We start from the raw sequence: 26,962 nt of genomic DNA, 5'->3' as shown, positions 1-26,962 counted from the left end.
AATAAGAATAATACTATCCATCTAGGCTTGAGGATTAAGGAAGAAGCTGGCCCTACTCCTGGCACGTATCAATCAGGAAATACATATTCCCTTGTCCCGGCTTCTCTGTCAGCTCTGATGCTTACTAGCCAGAGGCGAGACAAAAGGCAGGGTAGTGTAATAAGATTTAACCTGATGCGAGAGGACACACTGTTGCCACATAACCAGAGCAAACCCAAAACACAGAGACTACTGTTCTAGACTCTGGAGAATAAAGACCACAGACTTTCAGATTCTCACAAATTCCAACATAAAAAAATCTTTCATCTCATCTTTATTCCCGACTTGATGGCCATCCCTGAATCACCTGAAGAGAACTGAATATTCATAGACAAGGATACCATGTGCCAAGCAGTGAGGAGTTCATGCTTTGGAAAGGAATATACAGTTGACAGCGGTTAGGGGCACTGACCCCTCACGCAGTTGAAAATCCGTACATTAACTTTTGACTCCCCCAAAATATCACTACTAGTAGCCAACTACTGACTGGAAGTCCCACTGATAACACAGTCGAGTAACACATATTTTGTATATGTATTATGTACTGTATTCTTATAATAAACTAGCCTCGAGAAAAGAAAATTTTATTTTAAAAATTGTAAGAAAAAATACATTTACAGTATTGTATTAGGTTGGTGCAAAAGTAATTGTGGTTTTTGCAATTATTTTACCTTTTAAATCACAATTACTTTTGCACCCACCTAACACGTAAGCGGACCCACACAGTTCAAACCTGTGCTATTCAATTGCTTCCTAGCAGTTTTGGGAATGCAGGGAAACTGAGAACAGGATGGAGAAAAGAAAGAAAGAACCCAGAGTTTTTTCTTTTCTTCTTTTTTTATTTGAGGGGAGAACCTGTATCTGAATTTTTAGATATCACTACCAAATGATTCTGAACCTTCTACTACTTCAAAAAAATGAACTTCTCATTAATCTACTGGCTCCATACACATTCACATTAAAGTTGATGACGTCTGGTACTCTGGAATTGGTATTTATATATTCGACCATCTTAAATATTCATTTCTTAAAATATCAAGCAATTCTCCATTTGCCTAATATTCAGATCCCAGTACTACCAACTATTAAGTCACTGAGACCTGCTGTGGCAGACACAGCCAGGAGATATACCTACAGACGAGAAGGACAAACCTCCAGTGCCCTGCAGACAGGCCTAGCTAGAATACTGCGAGACTGAGTGAAAAGTACTAAACAGTGCCACTTGCTCTGCTGCGATCCACTTCTGACCTCCCAAAGCTGTGCAAACACAATCTACCTCCTCGGCCTACAGCCATGCACATGATTTACCAGCTGCACACAATGAGACGGCCATTCCACACACACGTACTAAAAATGCCTGCGATAGAGCAACTTCATGGCCAGGAAGCAAGAGTCCCAAGGTCCAGGCTGTCTCCATCTCTCCTGGTAGCTGACATGTTTGTTCCTGTGTCTAGCCAGGTAGCTCTGCCTCTTAGACTAGACCCCACCTTCTCTATGCCATATGTAAAATATGTCAATCCACTCCAAAACCTATGAAGCAAGACAGTTTGGCTTCTGCTATTTCCTAATACACACCTTTCTCGCCACGTAAGACGGGCTTCTGGGTACATTCTTCCTACAGTGACCAGGGACAATCATTCTTAACTCCTAAGCAGCCTTTTCTCATCTTTCTCACCAGCCAAATAAAGCAGGGCTGTGTTGCCTCTGTATTTATCACTACCCAGAGCTTTCTAATCTGAATAAAGAGAAACACAGAGGCGACACAGGGAAAAGTAAAAAGCATCTAACTGAGGACTCTGACATTTACAAAGCTCTGTGATGTGAGACAAGTTACTTAAACTGTCAAAGCTTTAGTTCCTTCATTTGTCAATAGTGATTAGAATACCACTCTTACAGCAAGCACTGAAGTGAGAATTAAATTATATAATTTATTTATATAGCAATATGTAATTATGGTAAATTATATATTGTAACTAAATTACAGTATATATACTTAATTACACTATATATACTTAAATTACATAACAGGGTAACTGGAATACAGTAGACAATCAAAAGGTTAATTAGAATACAGTAGATATCCAATAGGGATAAAAGTCAAAGTACCAAGGCACACCAAGTCCTAATACTGCCAAAAAGTAGAAGAAAAGGGTTTGGGCAGTTGCTGCTTCCCCTCATCTTCATGGCTATACACCCATTCACCCAGAAAATCAAGAGGTCCTAAGTGTAGTAAGGCCTTTCCAACTGGGCCTTCTCTGCATTGTGAGTAAGCCTTGACCTCACCTCCACTCTCTGTAGTTTATTAGTAATTCTCAGGGTTTTCCTAGTCAGGTATTCAGTTTTCCTCTGTTATGAGATATTAGAGACCCCTCACAGTTGGGCGCAAAGCCAGCTTTTCCAGTATTAGCCTTGGGAAATCCTTCATACTCTAATCGTACCGGGGTACCTACTGCTCATCCATCTAACGTCTACATTTCCAGCTCCAGTTTTGCTCACGCAGAACCCAGTGAATGGAACGCAGTGCCCACCATTCTCTTTTCCACCTCTCCGGATCCTACTTACTGCTCAAGGCCCTTTCCTCTAGGAAGTCTCCCAAGCAACTCTCTGTGTGACTTTAGTTCCGACTCTACCACAACCTGTTTTACTAGGGCCAGTCTGGATAGCTACTTTGTGACACTCGTGTGATAACAGCTGCTGCAAGCTCTTTTGAGAGCGTGTATAAAAAAAGTGCCTCATCATTGCTATTAATGCCACATAAATGCTTAACGTTATTATAAATGCTATATGATCCTTATATAAATGAAAGCCATTACTGTTAACATAATGCTTTCACACTTCCCCTCCTCCTTCAGTCTAATCTCAACACAGTGGCCAGAGTGATCCTGTTACAACAAAATCAGATCATGTCATTCCTCTATTCAAAATCCTCCATATCTCTTAAAAGTAATCCCTAACGTGCCCCTCCACCCCATCTCATTTCACTTAGTCCACTCCGGCCACACTGGCCTCCTTGTTTCTTGAACACCAGGCACACTCCCAGTTCAGGACCTTTTCACTTGCCCTTCCCTCCAGAAATCAATGTGGCTCCCTCCCTCCATTTCTTAGGTCTTCACCTAACATGTAACCTCAGTAAGTGCTCCCACTCCCTGCAGTCCTCTGTATACCCCCTGCCTTGCTTTAGTCTTCTCCAGCACTATTTGTCACAGCTAACATTATCACCAGCAAATAATTCCCTCATTGATATCTTCATTCATTTTCTGTTTCCTCTACTAGAAAGAAAACTCCACAAAGGGCAAGGGTTTTGATCAGTTTTGAGAGCAGCTCTGTCTCCATTGCCTAAAACAATGTTTGGTACCTGGCAAGTACCTACCTTGCATTTGTTTAGGAATCAATGAATCTTCCCAGCTAGATAATAAATTTCCTAAAGATAAAAATGAGTCTATAGGGGGAGGGGGGTTCACAGTGTGAGGGATATAAATGATGAATGTCTAAGTATTACCTTGTCTTGTACACCTGAAACTAATAAATTAAAAAAAAAATGAGTCTACGGCTTTGTATGCACTAAGTAGTCATCCTTTAATATAAGTACAGAAAGGGTATTCTGATTCCTACCGTGTGTGCAAAGGGAGACAGGAGAATAAAGACAAATCAGTGGTAAGGCAGGAAATAAGCGAGGAGACTTTGGAAATATTCAAAACAAAGAGGGGTCATTTTAATCTCTCACAGGGCTAAATCAGGGGGCATATTTTTATAGTCAGATCAGGGTTAGAATCTCAACTCTGATTCTTATTATGGTAGCTGTGTGACTTTGGGCAAGTGATTTCACCTCTCTGAATCTCAATTTCATTATCATGTGAACTAGGAGATGATTAAATGAGATTACACTATAAAGGCAGCCATCATTTACTAGGTACTCAACAAACATTAACTTTCTATCTGTTGCCTTCACAGATACCTATTTATGTCCTTTCTATAATCAGGTAAGTGTTGGTCTGTGCACAGACTTTAAAAATAGAAGTACCTTAGTCACCGAAGTCTAGCCAGGATGGGAACCATTTTATCTGCCTAGGAGTTTCAGGATAACCTCAATGGTACAGACACTTTCGAAAACAGTTTGGAAATTTCTTATAAACATACACTTACCACACAATCCAGGAATTCCACTCCTAGGTATTTAGCCCAAGTAAAATGAAAACCTACATTCACATAAAAACTTCTAAGCAAATGTTTTAGCAGCTAATAAAAAAAAAAAAAACAAAAAAAACCCCAAACAGCTGAATACTGGAAACTACCCAAATGTCTTTCAACTGGTGAATGGATACACAAACTGTGATATATCCATAACAGAATAATACTTAGCAATAAAAAGGTACAAATTACTGACACATGCAACAATATAAAATCTCAAATGCAACATGGAATCTCAAATGTAATATGTTAAATGAAGGAAGTCAGACTAAAAGCTACATAATATTATGCATTATTATATGATATTTTGGGTAATATATGGATAGAAAACAGATACTTATTAGGGGCAGAAGGTAGGAGAAGAGGTTCAATGAAAAGGGATAAGGGGATATATTTTGGGGGGGATAAAACAATTTTTTACATCTTGAATGTGGTGTGGTAGTTATATGGCTGTATGCATTTGTCAAAACTCATAAAACTGTATATTAAAAGGGCTGAATTGTACAGTACTTAAAACTATATTTTTTTAAATGGAAGAATAAAAAAATCAAAGATAAGGATGAGTTCGGGAGATTCTGAGAATTCCAGCCTGGGCAGTTACGAGAATGATAATATCATTTTATCTGGAAAGGCAACATTTCTCAGGTCAAAGCCACAGGCCAGAGCCCATCACTAACAGAAGTACAGACTCATGTTCCATTACTACCCTTTACTATATTCCCCACCCTCTGTGTTGCTTTTTGGGGCTTGGATGAGCACTCCAGAGAATGGCCACTGGAAAAAGGCATTTAGCGGAGTTGAAGACAACCAGGTTCTCAACAGAGCCCTACTGAAAAAAGAGCCTCCTTAAATCACAGAACCAAATTTGAATGGAACTGAGAAGCAACCAATGCAAACCTCCTGCTTCCTGCACTTGAATCATACCAGACAGAGGGCTATTTAAACTTTTCTTAAAACCGCAAAGAAACTAGGCAGGATGGAGGGGAGCTAGATATATCTGGGTTTAATCATAGAATCCTTTAAGAATACTGTTCACTTAGTGATTTCCTTCAAAAACAAAAGTCAGCCAAGATGGAATGACACCATTTCTAATCAAAGTAAAATCTAGTAAATAGCCACTTTAAGTTTGGTTTTACATTAAAAAAAAGTAATGTGCACAACCTATGAGTCTGCTTACTAACTAGTGGAAGATAAGTCAAGAAAATGTAAACAATAAAACCATAATTTTCATTTTAAAGAGAAAAAGTGAAAAAAAATCAGACTGTATGTATTTTCCTTTACAAAAGCTGAAAAGCACATGGGAATAGTATTTGAACAGAAGGTCACCTGGATTCTAATCCCAAAGCTGCAAATAATTTAAATGCTGACTGGCTGACTACATCAGTTATTCACCACAGCCTTATAATAAAACAGGGATTAAAGAGATATGGCACATAAATTTTATTTCAATAAAATGTGAAAGCAATTACGAATTATTAAAAGTATTACACTGGGAGAATTTTCAAGATGTTGGTTTGATACATGTTAGGTTGACATAGGTTGTAACATTCCAACATACTCAGGCACTTAAAAAATTATTTTAAATAGCTTTCAATGTGAAAAAAGATACCTAACCTTTCTTATAAGACACTATAAGAGATTTGAGCTGCAGAGATTTGAAAATGCAAACAGAAGCTTTTACTTCATCTTGGCTATTGGGTTATTTATTTGAAGGGGACAAAAAGAAAATCAAAGCATCTCTGAGTCAGGTCTATATAGTGTCATAATGATTCTTTAATCCAGATTTTTAGAAATGAATGAAACTCAGGCGACATCCAAAGTCAGAACTGATTGACCATGTTGCTCCTTATATCTTGGCTCTTTCTCATACATATTTATGAAAGAAACAGATATTTACTAAGCATAGATGTCAAGCAGTGAATAGGTACTTTACACTCAGTAAATCATTTCATTCTAACAACTCTAAAGAGATAGGCATTTTCATCTCCAACACATAAGAACACTGAAGCTCAGAAAAGATAAACAACTAAATCAAAGTCTTACAGATGGCAAGCATCGCACCTGCAACTCCAAACAAGGTCTGAGACTCAACTACTCATCTTCCTTCTATAATACGCAATTGTAACGTATACATATGCATATATACTCACCCTCCCACCAACTCCTACCTCCACAAATAACAAATGACTTTTCCTCTAAAAGACAAACAACAATAGATGTCAAGGAAGGGGCAACAATGAATTATTAACCTATTGATATTAGTGTTAAATTCTCACATTGATCCATAAGGAAGGTAGAATAGGTATTATCATTTATTTACATTTGAAGAAATAAAAGTTCAGAGAGGTTATGTAGTTTGCTGCAAATTAGAAAAATACTACTACCATATTCTAGTACAGAGTTATGCTTCCAAAGTGCTGTTTTACAAATCCAGGTAGAATTCATCAAGCAAATATTTATTGAGCAACTACCAGGATTCATTCTAGGAGCTTAGGAAACTTGAGTGAACAATATAGACAGAGATCCCTACCCTCATGGAAGTTACATTCTAGCAGGGGAGACAGAAAACAGGCAATAAATATAAATAAGCAAATTATATAGTATATTAGAAAGTGCTCTGGAAAAGATAAACACAAAAGCAAAATAAGAGTGTTTGGGAGTATTAGAAATGGAAGAACAGGCTGCAATTTTAAATAAGGTGGTCAGGGTAGACTTCCTTGAAAGTAACCCTGGAGCACAAATATATAGGCATAAAGGAGTCAGTCATGTAAGTATCTGGCAATACAGTGTTCCAGGTAGAGGAAATCATCTGTCCCAAGGCCCTGAAGTGAGAACATGTCCAGTATTCTAAAAGAACAGCAAGGAGGTCTGTATGGATGAAGTCGAGTGAGGGAGAAGAGAAGTAGGAGCTGAAACTGGAGAGCCATGGGGTGGGAGTGCAGGGTAAAAAGAAGAGTGACATATTCTGACTTACCTTCTACATTCTATAATGTACATTCTATAATTCTATAATGACTTACCTTCTACATTACTGCCTACTCTGTTGAGAATTGCTTGGGGGTGGAGGTGGGAATGAGTTAAATCAAGGACAAGTATAGAAGACAAGGCAGTAATCTAGGCAAGAGATGCTGGTGGCTTAGATGAAGATGGGAGTAATGCAGACAGTGAGAAGGGATCCTTTCCTGGATCTATTCTGAAGGTAGAGCCAACAGAATTTGCTAACACAATGGATACTGGATATTAAGACTAAAGAGTCTAGGATTACTGCAAGGTTTTTAAATGGAAAGGCTGGAGTCTCCATCAATTGAGATGCAGAAGCTTTGGGTGGAACAGACTTTGGAGGAAATAAAAGGAGATCAGTCTTGGACATAACATCTGGGTGTCAAGTGGTCTCTCACATATACAAGTCTGAGTTCAGGACAGAGGTCTGGCCCAAATATAAATTTGAGAATTCGTAAGCATATAAATAATATTTAAAACCAGGATATTCAAAATTCTTGAACTAAGAAAGATCTTTTGTACAAGTCACCCTCATCATTGATGAGGATAAAGTCTAAAGAAATGCAGTGATATGTCCAAGGTCAGACGCATATAAAGCATTTCTAACAGAGCTGGTACTCTTAACTCTGAATTTTCTTGAGAACTAGACTGCTATCTAAGATAATAAATAAATGATTATTCTTTGAAAGCTAAGTAAAAGAACTTCCAGCAAAGATTCCCCAAATATTGTAGATAAAATATGAAACCATTTTTTATAAAGCACTATCTAAAGATGTTAAATACAGTACATGGTAGGCACTCCATAAATGTTTAATAAACGAACAAAGTTGCCATTAAATAGCCCAACCTTACTGTGACATAATTTGAGTATCCAAATCCCACTTGTCATTACATTTAAATATGTTTACTTACCTGATATTTAAGCCAATGAAGTTTGTCCATGTGAAAATATAATCTCCACCAAAGACCATTCCAATATAAGTTATTAATATATTCTACAAAAAAGGCAATATATTGTTACATAGGTTTAACTGAGCTTTTTCAATATCCATATAACCATTCACACTATAACCCAAATTCCTATCCCTAGAATACAAAAACCAACAGACAATAACAAAGACCCGCCTATCCTAAGATGAGTGTCGTATGAGCAAGAACACTAATAAGGAAACAATGACATTAGCCTTTCCCAGTCTCTCTCAAGAAGCTAAATGCTTTCACCAATATTGAAAAATACTAAAAAGATATCAAACTTCTCTCTGTCCCATGGTAGGGGCTGACATGAGAAACCTAAATAGAGAAACACTGCAGTTAGTAGAGGTAGGAAACACGAAGGTACAATTAGCAATCTTAGAAAAGAATGCTTTTTCCTCCCATTAAGGTAATTGTAGACTTGTGAGGGGAGAGTGAAGGAAAGCCAGCTTATATGCAAGGATCTTTCCCTCTATTTTGAAAAACATAAAGGAGATAATGGGGAGTTTACCAACATGAAGACAGTTTTTAGAGGAATCTTCCTTGGTATCTTAAAAAAAAAAATCACATGGGAAGTCATCTCAAAGTAGTATACCTAAAATCACCTCTCTTGTCTCCCTTTAACTCCAAGGTGTAAACATCTTCTGCTTATCTGGCTCCCTTTTAATTATCCTCAGACCACAAAGGTGACATAACATTTTTCAAAGTTTAAACTATTATTCAGTTCTTCCCGTACTTCCCTTCTTTCACATTCATAAGTCATTGCCGTCCTCTCTGCTTTTACAACTGCCATAAATGGTAAATGCCACAAACATTTTTAGTACCTGGGCTCTCCTAGATTAGGCCTGTGAAGCAGAAAATAAAGTGCTCTAGTGTTTCAAAAACAAACTTCAAAATTATTTTTATAATGGAGTGCCCTTTGAGCATTCAAAATTATGTCAGCCTCTTCTAAGTCTACAGAGAGCGCAAATTACCTTAGAGCATATCTTTTTTATTACTTGAGGGGGAAAAAAATAAAATGAAGTACCACATAACAGAAAGCAACCTGGGAAAATGTGTAGCAGGACCTCAGAGATCCAGGGTGAAGGTAGATTAATTCGCACAAATTGCCCAAGGAACTTCAGAAAGGGAAAGAAAGGATAGAGAACCCAATCCTTATTGAGCAAAACCCATCAAAAACTAGAAAAAGTGTAAGTATACATTAGGGCATTCTAACCAAGGTTTGCTATCAGGAAAAGACACCAATGCCCCCAAAGCAGAACCAACCAGGAAGCACAGAAGAGTCTCTGTTGGTAGCTCAAAACTAAGACGGCAATTCTTAAACTTGACTATCCCTGAGTATCACCTGGAAACCTTGTTAAAAATGGTCATTTCCAGGCTCTACTTTAGAGGTTCTGATTCAGTATATCTGAGATGGGCCTAGGAACTTCCATTTTTAACCAGTTATCCTAAGTAATTTTCACAAAGAATGCTGACCCAAGGGTTTGTGGGGTTAGGATCCTCAAGCACAGACGGAAGCCTAAAGCCCCTGGAGGAACGATACCTTGGAGGCTAAGGAAAGATGCTCCCCTGTGGCCTGTGAGGCCCCAAAACAGCAAGTGCATCACTGTACAGACATCTGTCAGAAGGTAGGACCCTCAACAGTGATGCCAAAGGCAGTGAGAAGCAACAGCGCCTATAAACTAATCAGACAACCCAGTTTCTTCCCTCTCTCTACAAGTAAAACGTATCGCTTTGATCTAAGTCCATAGGGCTCTATGTGGAGGAGGAAACATCAAAAGACTTTGCACTGAACTTTATGTTAATGAGAACAGGACTGTATTTGTACCCCATGCTGATGATGATAAAGAAAGTACACTAAGAAATTCTAAGCAAATAGATTTAGTTACTAAAATGAAACATAGGCCTTCCTGTTGCACCATCCTTCTTCTTGGCCAAATGGCACCAACTGCCTTGTCTCTCATGTTCTTGCTGTTCTTATTCTGAAGATGAAAGCCATCTACTTTGCTCTTAAAGCATTTGCTTTACGAAACTGAAACAGAGCTGAGAGCTATTTTGGGAGGCTAAATAGGTCTCAGCCAGCCAGGCCTTTCAACTCAGAGAGGGAATTGACACAACTGACTTGTTATAGCTTAATTTAGAATTCTATTCACACTAAACACTCCAATTCCATGATCCGAAGTCACAGACCTTCTGAAGTTTAAACCCAAATATACAGAGGGTGCCCAAAAAATGTATACATATTTTAAGAAAGGAAAAAACTATTAAAATTGTAATACAATGAATGACGCTAGCATTCATTTAAATTAACGCCGTATTTTGAGCGAACGTCATACTACACATTGCTACTGTAATTCAACTTCAAAAAGTAATACATAGATAACACCTCTTAAAATGTGTACATTTTTTTGGCAACCCTGGCAGTTTTAGTTTCTAAAATAAGGTCGGGTGGCCACCACTCCATTGGGGGTGCAATGGGAAACATAGGAGAGCAATAAAAACTTCACCTCTGCAACCCCTTCCCTCACTACCGTGTTTCCCCGAAAATAAGACCTAGCCGGACCATCAGCTCCAATGCATCTTTTGGAGCAAAAATTAGTATAAGACCCAGTCTTATTTTATTATAAGACCGGGTATAATATAATAATATAATATAATACCAGGTCTTATATAATATAATATATATTACATAATATAAGTCCGGATATAATATAATAATGCAATATAATATAATACCAGGTCTTACATAATATAATATACTGGGTATAATATACTGGGTATAATATAATATAATATAAAACTGGGTCTTACATAATATAATATAAAACCGGGTATAATATAACATAATACCGGGTCTTATATTAATTTTTGCTCCAAAAGATGCATTAAAGCTGATGGTCCGGCTAGGTCTTATTTTCGGGGAAACATGATATTGACAAATGGGACATCAGAAAGGAAGTTCCAAGGACAACTGTACTCTTTTCCCCAAATGACTGAGGACCTACCTCTCTCTGTTTTATCTGTGTTAGAAAGCCAGCCTACCTTGCTAATTCATTTGGAATTCAGGCATGCTGTGGCCTCTTGGATCTCAAAGCACTAGAATCACAAAGTCGGATAAAAGAGGCCTGAGGCTTAAAGCCACTAACTTCAGTCCAATATTCAAGTCAACTTGGCTCTTCTGGCGGAAGACAGACCATCCTCCCTCAAATAAAATGGATCAGGAGGAAATGACATCACTGGAAATGTCAGACACAGCTTTTAAAAGTGGGCCATTTAAGGTTTGGCTCAGGCATAGGAAAACTCTCTTGATTAGTTTCTGGCAGGCATCCTTCCCCTGCAAAACAGCCAGAACTCCGTGAAGCAGAGAACAGTTCTCATTAGGGGTTAAAGGGACAGGCCTCTCGCTACTGAGCTAGTCATCTGCCCTATCAGAAACAGGCCTAGTTCTTCCTCTACTCTAAGATGACATATTCTCCTTTTTCCATGCTTCTCTGAACTATGTTGCCTGAAAGTAGAGATTGTGCCCTCCCTGAGTTCTTAAAGATTGTTTCAGAAACCATCACAATTTGTCAAACTAACAAAAAAATGTGAGGAAATACAGATTATGGCTTAAGGCCATAACCAGACTTATTTTAGAGGAACAATTTTCAAATAGAGCAGGTACCCGAAAGATAACAGTATTTTCTCAGCTCACCTTAATACAGCCAACTATTGTAGTTGTCAGAGCAGAATTATACTGAGTGCAGAGTACCGTGGCATACATTAAAATAAACCTGGAATGGAAACGGAAAAGGTATCCTGTAAGTGAGATCCAGTTGCTTACTTTATAATAATCTCTAGCCAAGAGAAACAATCAGTGTTGCCCATTCTGTAGCACCTTCTACCCTGTATCCTAAAAATAAGACCTAGCTGAACCATCAGTTCTAATGCATCTTTTCGAGCAAAAATTAATATAAGACCCAGTATTACATTATATTTATATTATTTATATTATATTATATTAAAGACCCGGTCTTATAGTAAAATAAGATGAGGTCTTATATTAATTTTTGCTCCAAAAGATGCATTAGAGCTGAGGGTCTGGCTAGGTCTTATTTTCGGGGAAACACAATAGTCACTGACTGTGAGTTTTCCCTACCTTACTGCTGCTTTTACTACAGCTTCAGACTTGCAAAAAATTCATTAAAAAGAAACATATGTCCGTTTACTGACCAGGCATTTTTCCCAGTTACCTTCACTGACACCTTGAAACAATCATTCATAATCATGAGTATTCTGATTGCATCATATTCCTGCTAATTCACCTATTCCAGACAAAAAGCTCTGTGCTCACAGACCCTGGTTCAGGTGTGTACCTCCTATTAGGACCATATGACCTCTGGACCAGGGTGAAGGCAAAAGAGATTCACAAGGATGGAAGAAAAACAAATCAGAACTACTTTAAGAGGCTCACTTAATAACTAAGTGGCAGCAGCTGGAACTCCCAGATTTACAACGAGGCTTCTGAGTACTAAGTACTCAGTACTAAGGCACCATGTCAACTTAATTTTGAAGCATCCACTCACTATGTACCTAGCATGAGTAAGATCTAGTCATAAATATGAACTGAACTAACTGGTTGGGGGAAAAATGCATTAGGGAAATATGGAGGTGCAGAGAAGAGGCACATTTACAGGTACTCTCTAGCTTTCTCCATATACTCTTCTAAAAGACAGACACCTGGTATTGTGGAGTCAACCAGCCCTAAAGTCAAGGGCTGCCACTACCATCTACCAATTGTGCAAACCTAGACAATTTGCTTTTGTTCTGATCCTGCTTTCTCATAGGTAAAGGGACAACAATATCTGCCAACTGGTCAATGTAGAAATAAAATAAAATAACACATGAAACATAATGGTGAAAAATAATGTTGAAATATAATGGTGCCTATCACATACTAGGTTAATGGATATTCATTTTTCTCCATCCTTCTAAGCAAGACTTTGGTATCAGTTTAGTTGCCCTGAGGGCACATTCCCAGGGGCTGAATCTGAAGGTTTAATTATCTTAAGTTGATACACTCAAGAGACAGAACAGGATACTGAGGAATGAGGCAAAAGGACCCTAGAACACATTTCTCTAAGAAAACTATCTGCTAACATGGTGGCAAAGGCTTACCCCATCACACAAGAGAGGGTGAACTGCAGAAGAAAGAGGGTGTCAGCCCAGCCTTCAAAATCCATTGCCTGTAATATATGAGAAAACATTCGATTTTAGAGCAGGCCCTCATACATACGCATACATACCTTTCCCCACATCACTCAAAGATAGAGATGTTCAACTCCATATATATATGGAGTTGAAACGATAAGCAGTTTCAGAAGGTTGTCTCCTTTCTATAAAGTAATGTGAGGGAGATTTTGTACTTCTCCCTGTTGGTACAAAGAAACTGGTATTTGCTTGAAGGCGCAAGCCACATCCGGCAAACCTCAGCAGTTCTCCCAGAGACTAGAATTAAAGGCTTCCTAAAACATTAAAACGTATTTCCTCACTGTAAGGTGAAATCTCAAGTACAGCCTTAGGGACACAAATTCAGCTGAGGTCTGTCTAGGAAGAATTACTCTTTTAAAATAGTTGATTGTAAAAGCAAGGTTTTTGTCGTTGTTTTGTTTTTAAGCCCAAAGCAAAGGAATGGGGAGACAAGAATGAACATGTTGGTCATCTCATCTCTCACCCAAAAGGGAGAGTTTCTCTCTCAAATCCATTATTTTTTCTTGCACTATGAGTTTGATAAGTAAATCTGAGAAACATTCCACCTTTTACCTCTCTGCCAACTTGTCCAGCTTCAACTCTTGCCACTTTGACATGAATCTCACAACTCCAGGCTCTGGTAGTACTGGGCTCCTTGCGGTTTACAAAACGTAACATGCAGTTTCACACTCACATGCCTTTGCCTGGAATGCCCTTCTCTACAACATTTATCTGACTCGCGTTCCCCCATCAAACTAACGGTCAAGCAGCTCCTTTGTGGGGCTTTCCCTGATCAAGAACTCCGTCCTTTGTGCCTCAGCAGATATACTTCCCTACAAGGCTCTTCTCTCTCAGAACTGTCTTTCTACACCGTGTCTACAGGGTGGGAGCTTCCTGGGGGGAGGACCAACATCATGTTTATCTAGTCATATTCCTAGTACTTGACAGGCGGTAGACATTGTTTATTCATGGCTATTTCTTTGTTGAGGCATAATATGTCAAAAATAAAGTTCACCAATTTTAATTGTATAATTCAATGAGTTTTGACAAATGTATATAGTCACGTAACCACCATTACAATCATGATAAAGAAATTTCGGCCTAAAACCATAAAACTCCTAGAAGAAAACAGGGAAAACATGACATTGGTCTTGACAACATTTTTTCTAGATATGACACCAAAAACACAAACAACAAAAGCAAAAATAAATAAGAAGGAATACATCAAACTAAACAGTTTCTGCACAGTAAAAGAAACAATACACAAAATGAGAAGGCAACTTAATGAATGGGAAAAAATATCTGCAAATCACATATCTGACAAAGGATTAATATCCAAAATCTGTAAGAAATTCACATAACTCAACATCAAAAAAACAAACAACCTGATTAAAAAAATGGACAGAGGAACTGATCATTTTTCTAAAGACATACAAATGGTCAACAGGTACATGAAAAGGTGCTCAACATTACTAATCACCAGGGAAATGCAAATCAAAAGCGCAATAAGATATCACTTTACACCTGTTAGAATGACTATTATCAAAAAGACAAGCGATAACAAGTACTGGCAAGGGTACAAGGGAACCTTCATACACTGCTAGTAGGGTGTACATTGTTACAGCCGCTATGAAAAACAGTATGGAGGATCCTCAAAAAATTAAAAATAGAACTACTATATGATCCAGGAATTCTACTTCTAGGTATATAGCCAAAGGAAATGAAATCAGGAGCTCAAAAAAAAGACACTGCACTTCCATGCTCATTAAGGCATTATTTACAATAGCCAAAATAATGGAAACATCCTAGGAGTCTATCCAAGAATGAATAAAGATGTTACACACACCCAGGAATATTATTTAGCCATAAGAAAAAAGGAAATCCGCCAATTTGTAATAACAAGAATGGACCTTGAAGGCATTATGCAAAGTGACACAAGTCAGACAGAGAAAGACAAATACTTTATAATCTCACCTATATGTGGAATCTAAAAAAGCAAAACTCAGAGAAACAGAGAGTAGAATTAATTGTGATTGTCAGGGGCTGAGAGGTGGGAAGATGTTGGTCAAAGGCTACATACATACTTCCAGTTACAAAATAAGTAAGTTCCGAGGATTTAATGTATAGGCATGGTATAATAGTTAACAGTACTGTACTGTATACTTGAAAGCTGCTGAGAGTAGACCTGGAATGTTCATACCACGAAAAATGGCAATTATGTGATGTGATGGAAGTATTAACTAACGCTACCAGGGCCATCATTTTGTACTATATAAGTGTATCAAATCTGTATATTGTACACTTTTAACTTACACAATGTATGTCAATTATATCTCATTAAAGCTGGGGGGAAAACATTTACCACTCTAGAAAATTTCCTCCTGCTCCTTTACAGTCCATCCCCTCCCCTCATTTATAGCCCCTGGCAATCTTACAGCTACTTTACTTGTATGTTACCAACGTTTTGCTATTCAACAATTTCACATACATGGGACTGTATACTATATACTCTTTTACATCTGGCTTCTTTCATACAGCATAATGCTTGAGAGATTCATTCATGCTGTTGTATCAGTAATTCATTCATCTTTATTCCTGATTAGTATTCCATCTTATGGCTCTACAACAATCACCAGTCAATAGACATTTATTTGGGTTGTTTCCATGACTACTTGTTATGAAAAAAGCTGTACTGAACCTTTGAATACAAGTCTCTCTGTGGACATGTATTTATTTATCTTGGGTAAATACTTAGAAAATGGGATGGCTGGTTCTTTTAGTAAATCTATCTTTAGCTTTATAAGAAACTTAAACTGTTTTCCAAAGTAGCTGGACTTTGTATCCCCACCAACACTGTATGAAAGAGTTCCCACTGCCCCACATTCTAACACGGAACTACCGGGGGGTGCCAAAAAAATGTATACATATGACTTGTATTCATCTTTTGTTATCAGTTTATATTGAGTATTACAATTTTAATACAGTTTTTTCCTTTCTTAAAATGTGTATACATTTTTTTGGCACCTCTGTGTTTGAGACAACTCTAGTAAGTAAATGGTATCTCACTGTTAATTTTAATTTGCATTTCCCTAATGACCAATGAGGTGGAGCATCTTTGCCATCAGCATTGCTTCTTTGGTGAAATGTCCAAATTTTTTGCAAATTTTATTCAAGTTATTTGTCTTCTTATTACTGAGTTGTAAAAGTGTTTTTAAAAATGTATATATTCTGGATACAAACCCTTAATCAAATACATATGATTATGTAAGTATTTTCTCCCAGTCTGTGGCTTGCCTTTTCATTTTCCCAATAGTGCCTTTTGAAAAAAAAATAATAATTTGGATTGTAGTCTAATTTATCAATTTTGTCTTTTATAATTCCTGCTTTTTATGAGTTTTCCATGAAACCTGGTTCTAACCCAAAGTCACAAAGACTTTCTCCTAGTTTTATAGCTTTAGCTCTATACTAAGGTCTATGGTCCTTTCTGTATTAACTGCAAGGGCTGCTATAACAAAGTACCGCAAACTGAGTGACTTAAACACCAGAAATGAAATTCCTTAGTTACAGATGCTAGAAGTCCCAGATCAAGGTGTTAGCACAGTTGGACCATGACGATTCTCTGAACATTAGTTTCCACATATATAAAAAGAGGAATAAGGCTTATGTTGCAGGGTTATCAGAATTAAAAACAACATAGATACAACGCCTGACATGAAGGTCTAGTTCAACAAACCATGTCAATTATTTCATATACACATTACTTTTAATTTTTGTTTATCAGTGAAGTAGGAGTGGAAAGTAATCAGTTATTTGTCAAAGACCCAAATAAACCTCTCCATACACCTGAGCTCCTTCCCTCCTCTAGCTCTAAATATCTTCTCTAATCTAAATATACAATTTGACATCTACCAAGTCCCAACCACGTGCCAGGCCCATGGCAGGCCTCGGTGAAGGCACCAAGCTGAAGATGGTTTAGTTGGGTTTGCTAATAATGAAGGAACAAACTGTGGCAATTAAGAAGTACTGCCTTATGTGTGTGGAATGCTTAGAATTTACGAAGTGCTTCTGCATACATCATGTCATTTGACTGCCACAAGCCTGTGAGGTGGAAAGGCCAAGCCTTGTTATCCCCAGAAGACAATGAGTGACTTACTTTAGGTAACACAGCTAATACAAGATGGACTTGAGTCTGTATCTCCAAGCCCAAGATTCTACACACTGAGCATTACATGTTATTGAGAAAAATTCCTCAAATATATACTGCACAGTCCCCTTTGGACCATAATAACTATATCTGTATAATATTAAAATGAATCTCATGGACATGATTCCATTTATATAAAATTGAAAAATAGAAAAATAAGTCTCTTTCCTATGTACTCGGCCTGCCTCTGGAGAAAGCCAGCCTATAGCATAAACAGCCCGTTGCATTCCTCTGCTTTGCCACAGGAATGGATCTCTGGCTGCAACAGAACAAGCAGGAGCCATCTGAAAGTATAGGATAAATATGACCCTAACTGTACAATGGAGTCCACTCTCCTTACCATAAAAAAAAAAGTAAAAGCTATTGCTATTTTTTATTAGTTTCAGGTGTATAAAACAATGTACTAGTTAGACATTTACACCCCTCACAAAGTGATAACCCCCTCCCCTAATCTACTACACCTCTGATATCGTATACAGCTGTTACAATCCCATTGACTCTATTCCCTGTGCTGTACTCCACATCCTGTGACCATATATATTAAATCATAGTTGACATTCAGGTTATTCAGCTTCAGCTTCAGGCGTACAGTGCAGTGGTCAGGTATCTACATGGCACATCTACATGGTCTCCCTAATAAGACAAGTGCCCATCTGACACCCTACAAAATCTTTACAACATTATTGATTATATTCCCCCAAAAGCTATTGCTTATTAAGTGCCTATTATGTTTCAGGCTCAGAAATGTTAAGTAACTTTCACACAATTATGCAGCTAATAAGTGCCTATGGAGCCTCTTCAGCTCCATAACCTATCATCTTTCCATCTGCACTACTGGGGAAAACCAAAGGCAAGGCAGTGTGTTCTGAATTTTTTTCTCCTAGATAGCTCCATGTGGTTGTTTTTATTGGATCACTGAGGAGTTCTAATTCTAATTCTTCCCTTAATTGTCTGTGACGCCAGCATAGACATTTAACCTCTCTAGGCTCTACCTATATTTCAATTGTGGAAAAGTGAGAATCAAAAGAGAGAATGAAATGCAGATACTTTAAATGTATACAAAATGTACATATTTTGTATTGAAGAGATTATTGTTCACTTAAACTTCCACCACTGTTATCTCTCAGTCATAAGATTTGCAAATGAATTTTTCTTTTCCCTAAGGAAAAAGGCACAGTGAACAGGAAAAAAAAACAATTAAAAACAAAACAAAACTTCTGCCTCTAGAGAAAGCTCATAAAGAGTCACTGTGAAGAAAATGATGTGCTTGGTCTTTCTGTGTCACACAGAACTAAATGGGCTGTCACAGGCCTGCAATCTTCAATCTTGCTGAGTGGTAGCTGTGCTTGCAGACTGAACATACAAAGATGCTGGCGTAGGCTTTCCTTCTGTTTTGAATAAAGTCTCTGGTTCTATAGGTGCTGGTGGTGTAATGTAATGCCACAGGCTAATACCACCACAGGCATGAAAAGAATGTGGCATAATCAGGAGACAAATGGGTTAGATGGACTTCCTAAAACTAGGCATTTGGTTTGAATAAGACTTATTTAAGTAAAAATATTTGGGAAAAAGAAGTTTAAGGCAAAAAATGTGTTCCTTAGTTGCTTTGATTAAGGACATTAAGAGAGAAAGGGAGTATCTAAGTAAGATTAGGCACTAACATAGCATAATCAATAACACAATCAATAAAATCTAGTTCAGGAACACAATCAGATTTGTCTTACGTACCAGCTGTCATCGACTGAGTGTGGCTGTCTGGATGCTGTCTTGGTGAACAGTCTGAGCTATGTCTCGGCTTAGCTACAAAGTGGTGTGACTACTTGGCAATACTGCAATGAGCACAGTATAATACCAGCATCAATTCACCACTCCTAATGCTGTGAGAAGCATGGAGTAATTTCAATGTGCACTTGAGTCAACCATTCTCACCCCTAGGAAAATCTGCTAAGCAGAGTTGCCGATTTACTTGAGATTTGAAATAAAATCCAAATCATGACTGAGACATTTTCTTACATGTTTTTGATACCTCTCTATTGAGTAGAAAGTCTAAAAATAAACACACCACTTGGTCTTTGGACTTCATGGTAAAGAAAAAGGTTGATGCATGATACAATTCTAGTTTGAAAATTATTTCCCCAAAAAACACTATGTAGAAAAAAGTGAATCCTTATCCAAGAAAGTAAACTGCTGGGTAAGTTGCTAAAGCAGAAGATAATGTCAGTGGTGCAAAGGATCTGCATGGCTCCCTCCGCACCTGGGGAACATGAGACGAGTTCACGGAGCCAGCGGTCCTGGGTTTCCCACCCTATTCTCTGCAGTACCTACTGGAACCATCTACTACCACTCCTGCTCTGCCTCCGGCCCCTCGCTCACACAAGGAATCAGAACCCAGATACCCTCACTACCTGCTCATTAGGCTCTGCCACCTATGGAAAACCCATTAATCACGGCAAAACTACACACTCCAGTTTACCAACGGGTCACTTACTCTTATTTGAAAAAGGCATGTCATCAAAGGGGAAAATGGTTAAAAACATTACTCTGTCAAACAATATACAGGCCAAGAGAAAGAGCTAGTCATTCATAAGTAAAAAATAAGTGATCCAACCTTCTTGCTTTACGTATGGGAAGGAAGCATACGTAAGGATACGTTTCTGGTACGTAAGGACCAGAAAGCAGAAGGGACCCGTCTCTGTGTGGAAAGAATAATTCAGGGTATGAGAAATCAGTCTGTTTGGTCCAGTGTCACCCAGAAATGATGAAGAACTCTAGACAGGCAAAACCCGCAGCCTAAAAATTCCTCATTATTTACTCAGCAATGCTTAGTAAGAAACACCTCTAGGTAGATGATTTGTACAGCAACTTTTCCTATAAAACTCATCTGAGCCATGTAATTTAACCAGTGATATAATGAAGACATTATACAATGTACCACTGCCTACAGTACTGGCCTTGTGAGACCTACAGCAAGGGGTCTGTTCTTCTACCCCTACAGGAGAACACCTAGCAAAGTGTGCTGTCAGAAAGCCAGAGTCCAATTCCCGTGACTCTGAATCACTAGCTTTGTGCTGCAAACATTCCCTTTTGGAGGCAGCAACTAACAAGTTTAAACAAACACAGTCTGTCCTAACTGACACTGGAAAGTCATTAGTCATCTGATGCTTGCGTGGCCTTTATCTATGTTAACTAGATATCTTTTATTAAGAGTAAGCTGGCTTTCGCATGACACATCGTTTTTTAAGAAGGGAGAATCTTTTAAAGTTAGAAAACATGTTTTTAAAAAAAATGTTGAAATATCAGTTCCTTGGTTTCTAGTAAACCCAGGACTTTGAGAACCTTGAATAACCTTTTTAAAAACCCAGAGAGAGAGTGAGAGAGAGAGAGAGAGAGAGAGAGAGAGTGAGAGAGAGAGAGAGAGAGAGAGAGAGAGAGAGAGAGAGATTTGGTTTCTCAAGACTGCTTTGCCAATGACTTGTATTATGTGTTCACTGGAATGAGTTGTTCAGTTGGATCCTCGCAATTTTTATGGTAATTTAGATTTTTCTTCCTTGGCCTTCAATTCTTGCTTAAAGGCAGTGGCAGCCTCATCAACTGCTCTGTGTAACTCCTGCCTCCCTGGGAGCTGACCTTTCAGAGCCCTCTTATTGGATTCCTGTCTAACAAAGGAAGTTTTCCCTCCGCTGTCTACTAAGGTTAACAGTGGGATTTGGAGAAAAATAATTTGGATCTGATTTTGCTTCAGTTTGCATCCTGGGTCAAGAGTCTGCAACTCCAAATAATGAGAACAAATTAATTTGTCCCACCTTCCCCAGTTATTTTAAAATCTAGGATTCATCGCAAGATAATCATTATTTATAGAAAAACTTTATCTTTTTCTTATTCCTTTTATAAAGTATAATTTAAAATACATTCACATACTTCTATAATCGAAGAAATGTAAGAAGATAAATAGTGAAAAGTCTCCCTCCCGTTCCTGTTAGCCTTGAGGGGTTCAAAACGAGTCACCCCAAGATGTGCCTCTGTGGAACGCAGATTATTCACACTAAAGGCAACAGAGACCCTGCCGGCTCAAGAGGAACTTCTGCCTGCCACCCGCTAACTACCTGAAGAATTTAAATCAAGGCTCCCGCCTGTAATAAGAGATTATCAGAGATAACCTTCTTGACCTATCCATAAGGCAGGGCAAACCACTAATTACTAAACATCTGTTCTGTAACCTGTAGTGACCTTCCACCCTGCTGAAGCCTCAAGACATTCACCTCAGTTTTAGCTCAGAATGTCATATGTACCTCATTTTAACTCTGTCCCTGAACCTCTCATATATGTGGGGTTCCCATATGTACACATAGAATTACATTTGGTTATTTCCTCTTATTAATCTGTCTCGTGTAAATTTAATTAGACCAGTCAAAAGAATCAAGCCAAGCCAAAAGAAGGATATAGGAAAATTTCATTCTCCCCCACAACCACCTTTCTCTTTCTCTCTCTGTCTCTCTCTGTCTCTCTCTCTCTCTCTCTCTCTCACACACACACACACACACACACACACACACACACACACGTACACACAAACACAGCTACTTTATTAGTTTTATGTATATTCTTGTAGTTTCTTTACCTAATTACTGAATAAAATGTATGTTTGTATATATTCTTATTGCTTCCTTTTTATTTTACTCAAAAGGTAGCATATCATACACGTTGTTTTACACTGTGCTTTTTCATTTAACGATTTATCTTGGAGATCTTTTCATTCAATACATAGAGAGCTTTCATGCAAACAAATCTGGGTCAGTAAAGCCAGGAGCCCAGAGATAAGAGTAATTTATCAGTGCTGGTTATTGGGAGTCAGGGAGCAGCTGGGCTCATGCCAGCTGTCAGAAGAGCAGCCTCATCTCCACACTGGCATGCCTTCTACTCCTCAGAAACTCTGTCTCGGCCCCAGAAAGGGCCCTAACCTAGAGAACCAACCAAAGTGGTTGATCCAACCTACTCAGTCTACACGTGACAAAGCAGGGCAGGAGAGCACAAGGGATTGTTCAAAGTCATACAGCAGGGAAAGAATTATAGGCTGCTGGTCTCCTGCATTCTGGCCCCAGATTCTCTCCACTTAACCACCTATGTCACAAACTTTTAGGGACTTGTCACCATCTGCAGAGTAAATGTGAAATTCCTGTGTCTAGCTCTGGCTGATCCCAACTTACAAGACAGCAGGGTGTGGTGTAGTGGGAAGAGCCAAAGCACTAGTTGTAGGGTCAGGAAATCTGGGTTCCAGTCCTGGGCCCTCCTCGGGTCCCACTTTCTTCATCTGTGAAATCAGAGCCCTGAACCAGATGCTCTCTAAGGTCTCTTCTAAAAAGTCTCCAAAGTCTTCCACTTTCTCCTTCTAACCATTCAGAAGAGAAGAATCTGGTTCTTGCAGGTTTGCCTGTGCTCATGGTATTAGTTCCACCTGGAATGTACTTGCTTCTGTCACTCTTCCTTCACATCTTTCAAGGCCCACCTTGACTTTTCCTGGTATTTACCTATTTAGAAAATGATCCTTGTGAATAAGCTAAGCACTCCCACCTCAGCACTCAGAGAACATGCTCTTCCCTTGACCTGGATTACTCCTGCCAAAGAGCTACAAAAATTGGTCTCTCAGACCACTTGAGTGTCTGCTCAAAGATGCTTTCCCTAACCATCGTTTTCAAAAACCATCTTTTTCCAATCATTCACCTTGTTTTATTTCTCTTCATAGCTCTTGTTATATAATTATGTTTAGTCTATCTCACCTCATTGGAATGCAAATTCCTTTAAAGCAGCATTTTATTTAAACTTAGAACAGCACCTGACACATAATAAGCACTCCATAAATAAATATTCAATGAATGAAAGAAATATTTGTATTTGTAATAATTAAGCAATAACAAGAATTGCTCTGTACGAAAGCCCTGTGTGAGTCCCAAACAGGGTGAAAATATGTCAGGGAGGCAGCAATTGGCTTTGGGAGATAGATATAATCAGGCAAACAAAAAGGGCTCTATATGGAGTCAGATAAGACAGGTTCTAGTTCTAAATTCTGCCACTGTACAAGCTTAACATGTCCTGAACCTCCTCTATAAATCAGACAACAACTACCTCACAGGTATACAATGAGCATCCGAAAAAATAATTTATGTCGAAGCACCTTGTCAGGTACAAGACATCATACACTATAGACAGTGTATTACTAAAGGCCAGAAGAAGTAGGACCACATTATTAATATGGAAAAGCTTTATTTAAATATAAACTGTCACATAAAAAGGTATCCATTATTTTTTTTAAAATACATGCACATACATGAGTGTCTGTCCACTTATGGGTATACATATTTTGGAGAAAAAGCACAAGTCTAAAAGGCACACTGAAAATGAACCTGACTTATTAGAAAACTCTTACCTGAAATCCTGCCACATATCCTGCCCTGTAATGTGAACCCTTTTTGCCATGACTTAAAACAGCCCACTGACCACGAGGTATGAAAGTGAATTTTCCAGTGGAATAAATAAACGGCGACCTCTTGTCACGTTATGCTGTCTGTGGCTTCCATCCATTGTTTCTATGCTAGTTAATAAAAACAAACCACTCAACCACCTTTCTAAGTTGTATCTCAACAACAATACCTAGAACAGGTCAGCATTACTTGCTGCATTTGGTGGATAAAAGAGCCAAGCTCTATATCCTCTAAAAAGCCAATCTTGATATTCAACCCACATCCATTTCTTCCTAACTTAAATACTTATGGTACTGACTGGTGGGCATGCAGTTTGGTGTTCAATCCTACACCATCTCTGTAGCGTGAAAAATGTCTTCCTTCTGTGGCAGGGACTATGTCACATTTCTCATGTATTCCCCAGAGAACTTAACACAGGGCTTTATTTACACTAGGAAGATGCTCAGAAATACTAGTCAGAATTGAACTTAAAATGAAATTGTAGTGAAATGTCGCCCACAAGGAATTTAGGAACCAAGTCAAACTTAGAATTCTCACTTCCTAAGTTTCAAATTTAATTCATAACCTACCAAAACAACATTGATTATTCATATCACTTATATTTTAATTTCGTGTTGTAGGCAAAGCTCAATAAGACATTCCATCCCCAACAAGGAGACAGACCTGACCCACTTCCTATTTTGTACCCCACAATGCATCCAAAACATTTCTCCCACAAAACCTGTAATAGTTTATTGCTCTGATGTCGACAGGTGTGCTCCCCAAGAAGACCGTATGGCCCTCAAGGGCAAAAAATAACCACCTGATTAATCTTTTTTCTTATCACTGAGCCTAGCACTGTGAGACACACAATTGTACTTAGTAACTAACCATGTGAGAATGTTAGAGGGACAGCATGTTAAGGAGAGAGTGATGAGAAAAAGAGCATGAAATTGTGATACTGCCAGTTAACGTGTCCATCTATACCCCAATAACGTTATAAAAACCAAACTAATTAATAGTAAGAGTGAGAATGAACAAACATACGAAACCCGAAATACCGATGGGGTTTGATTACAAAACAACGAGTCCAGCTTCCATAACTAGTTTATCACCCCACTTAAAAGTATTTAGATGAACTCAAAAATATACTTCCAAAATAAACCTTTCTTGACCTCTGCCTGGCATTTTCATTGGAAAAGAAGAAAGATTACTCAAATTTCACTCATCTGCTTAAAAAGAGAAGAAAAGAATAAGAGGAAAATTTAAATCTCATTCTAATATAGGTGGTAAAGTAATTTTTCCACAATGAGTAAACATTCTTAATTATATTGAAGCATTTCAAATTGAATGTGTGCTACGGAACTTTGACGTATGCATGAATTATGCTACGTACAACCTGGCAGATAAATTCCAGTTAAATGATAATCACTCTGGAATGAAATTTCTCCTTTGGTACAATTTTTTTCAAGTAGCTACTAGTAAAAGTTTCAAGTTAATGAAAATTCCATGTTTGCCAAGTCTGTAGAATAACCTATCCATATTAATTCTTCTAACTTTCTCCTGTACAGATGGGTCTCAATATTTGGAATCATCTGCTCTGCCATGAGGGCCCTGGTTACTTTATATTATATTCTTGCCCCAAAGCTAAAGAGTGAGGGGTGCTTCTGTTAGAGACTGTCTGCTAGAGGGAGGCAAAACACTGTGGAAAGACTATGGCCTTTGGAGTCAGGCTTGGGTTTAAATTCTGACTCTACTACCCATCGACAGTTTGACATTGGGCTAGTTACTTAGTTTCTCTGAACCTCTATCTCTATTTCCACACTGGCAAAATAGAGATAATTCAAACTTTCTAGAGCTGTTATGGGGACTACATTATATTACACAGATAAAGTGACTAGCACATAATAGGGATTCAATAAGTGTTAGTTTCTTTTCCTACTTTTTTCACAGCCACAAAATACTTATTCAACACTCTATTAGTAAGAGCAATAGGTCCATTTCATACTTTGGTGTCATTTTTAGACTGGCTGGCAGCCAGGTCACAGTTCATTAAAACATTTACACACATTCAAGATGATCTATGCCAGTTTTTTAAATGAAAGTTATTGGGGGGGGGGGAACAGCTTTATAAACAATCAGCCTTCTCCTACCTTTGATTCAACTTTTTAACAATCTAACTACTTCCAAAAACCTGTTCTTTATTTCAGCTCCCACTGATTTGTGGGAATTGTCACTGTTATTAGAATAAATAACCAACATATTTATTCTGAAGAAACCACTAGCCAAGGGAATCATTAGAAGAATCGATTTCTTGGTACAGAAACCCTTGGCAAAATTCTAGATTTCCACTTACGTAGTTTACAAAATTTTGTGAATTCTAACAAAACGGTACCCATTTTTCCCTATGAACATGGACTTGTTTCAGAGAACAATTCTTGTCTGGATTTATTTTGCTACTCTATTCTGGATTTATTTAGCTAAACATTTGCAGAAAATGAGTAAACTATTATATTGTTTATATGGTTAAGTCACCACATAGTGCAAAATATCTCCTGAGGGAAAAAACCAGCTTGGGATTTAAAACGAGGATTACAATTGTACACCAAAACAGAGAGCTTCTAGAGATGCCTAGCATTTTGGTTAAGTTTGAAGAATTCTACTATTTCAGGACTTTTTGTTTCTCAGAGATAGTTTGCTACAATTCCTATTTTGTAGTTTAGTAGTAATGTAAAAATGCCCTTCCTCCACCCTTCTGGCACATAAGAGAAAGGCACTAGCTGGCATGCACTATTTTTATGTTGACAGCAAGAGGTATTTTAAGCCATTTTAGTACTATCCAATACGTATGCAAGAACAAAGGTAGCATATTAGC

General features: G+C 38.1%; 1 protein-coding gene across 2 annotated transcripts in view; it reads right to left on the bottom strand.

The window, feature by feature from the left end:
* SLC35D1 (solute carrier family 35 member D1) overlaps positions 1 to 26,962 on the bottom strand; it is a 43,095-nt gene that overhangs the window by 7,577 nt on the left and 8,556 nt on the right. The window contains exons 9-12 of one of the 2 annotated variants that reach the window (XM_081057474.1): positions 13,357 to 13,424; positions 11,894 to 11,972; positions 9,245 to 9,317; positions 8,140 to 8,222 (exon numbers count right to left, since the gene is read on the bottom strand). In XM_081057474.1, the coding sequence (XP_080913600.1) occupies positions 8,140 to 8,222; positions 9,245 to 9,317; positions 11,894 to 11,972; positions 13,357 to 13,424 (303 nt within the window). The remainder of the gene's footprint in view (positions 1 to 8,139; positions 8,223 to 9,244; positions 9,318 to 11,893; positions 11,973 to 13,356; positions 13,425 to 26,962) is intronic. The other variant, XM_081057475.1, reaches the window with a different exon arrangement.

Source organism: Rhinolophus hipposideros (assembly GCF_964194185.1).
Source record: "Rhinolophus hipposideros genome assembly, chromosome: 8".
NCBI lineage: Eukaryota > Metazoa > Chordata > Mammalia > Chiroptera > Rhinolophidae > Rhinolophus > Rhinolophus hipposideros.
The sequence above is the reverse complement of the archived record's forward strand: the minus strand, read 5'-3'. Positions and strand labels throughout refer to the sequence as shown.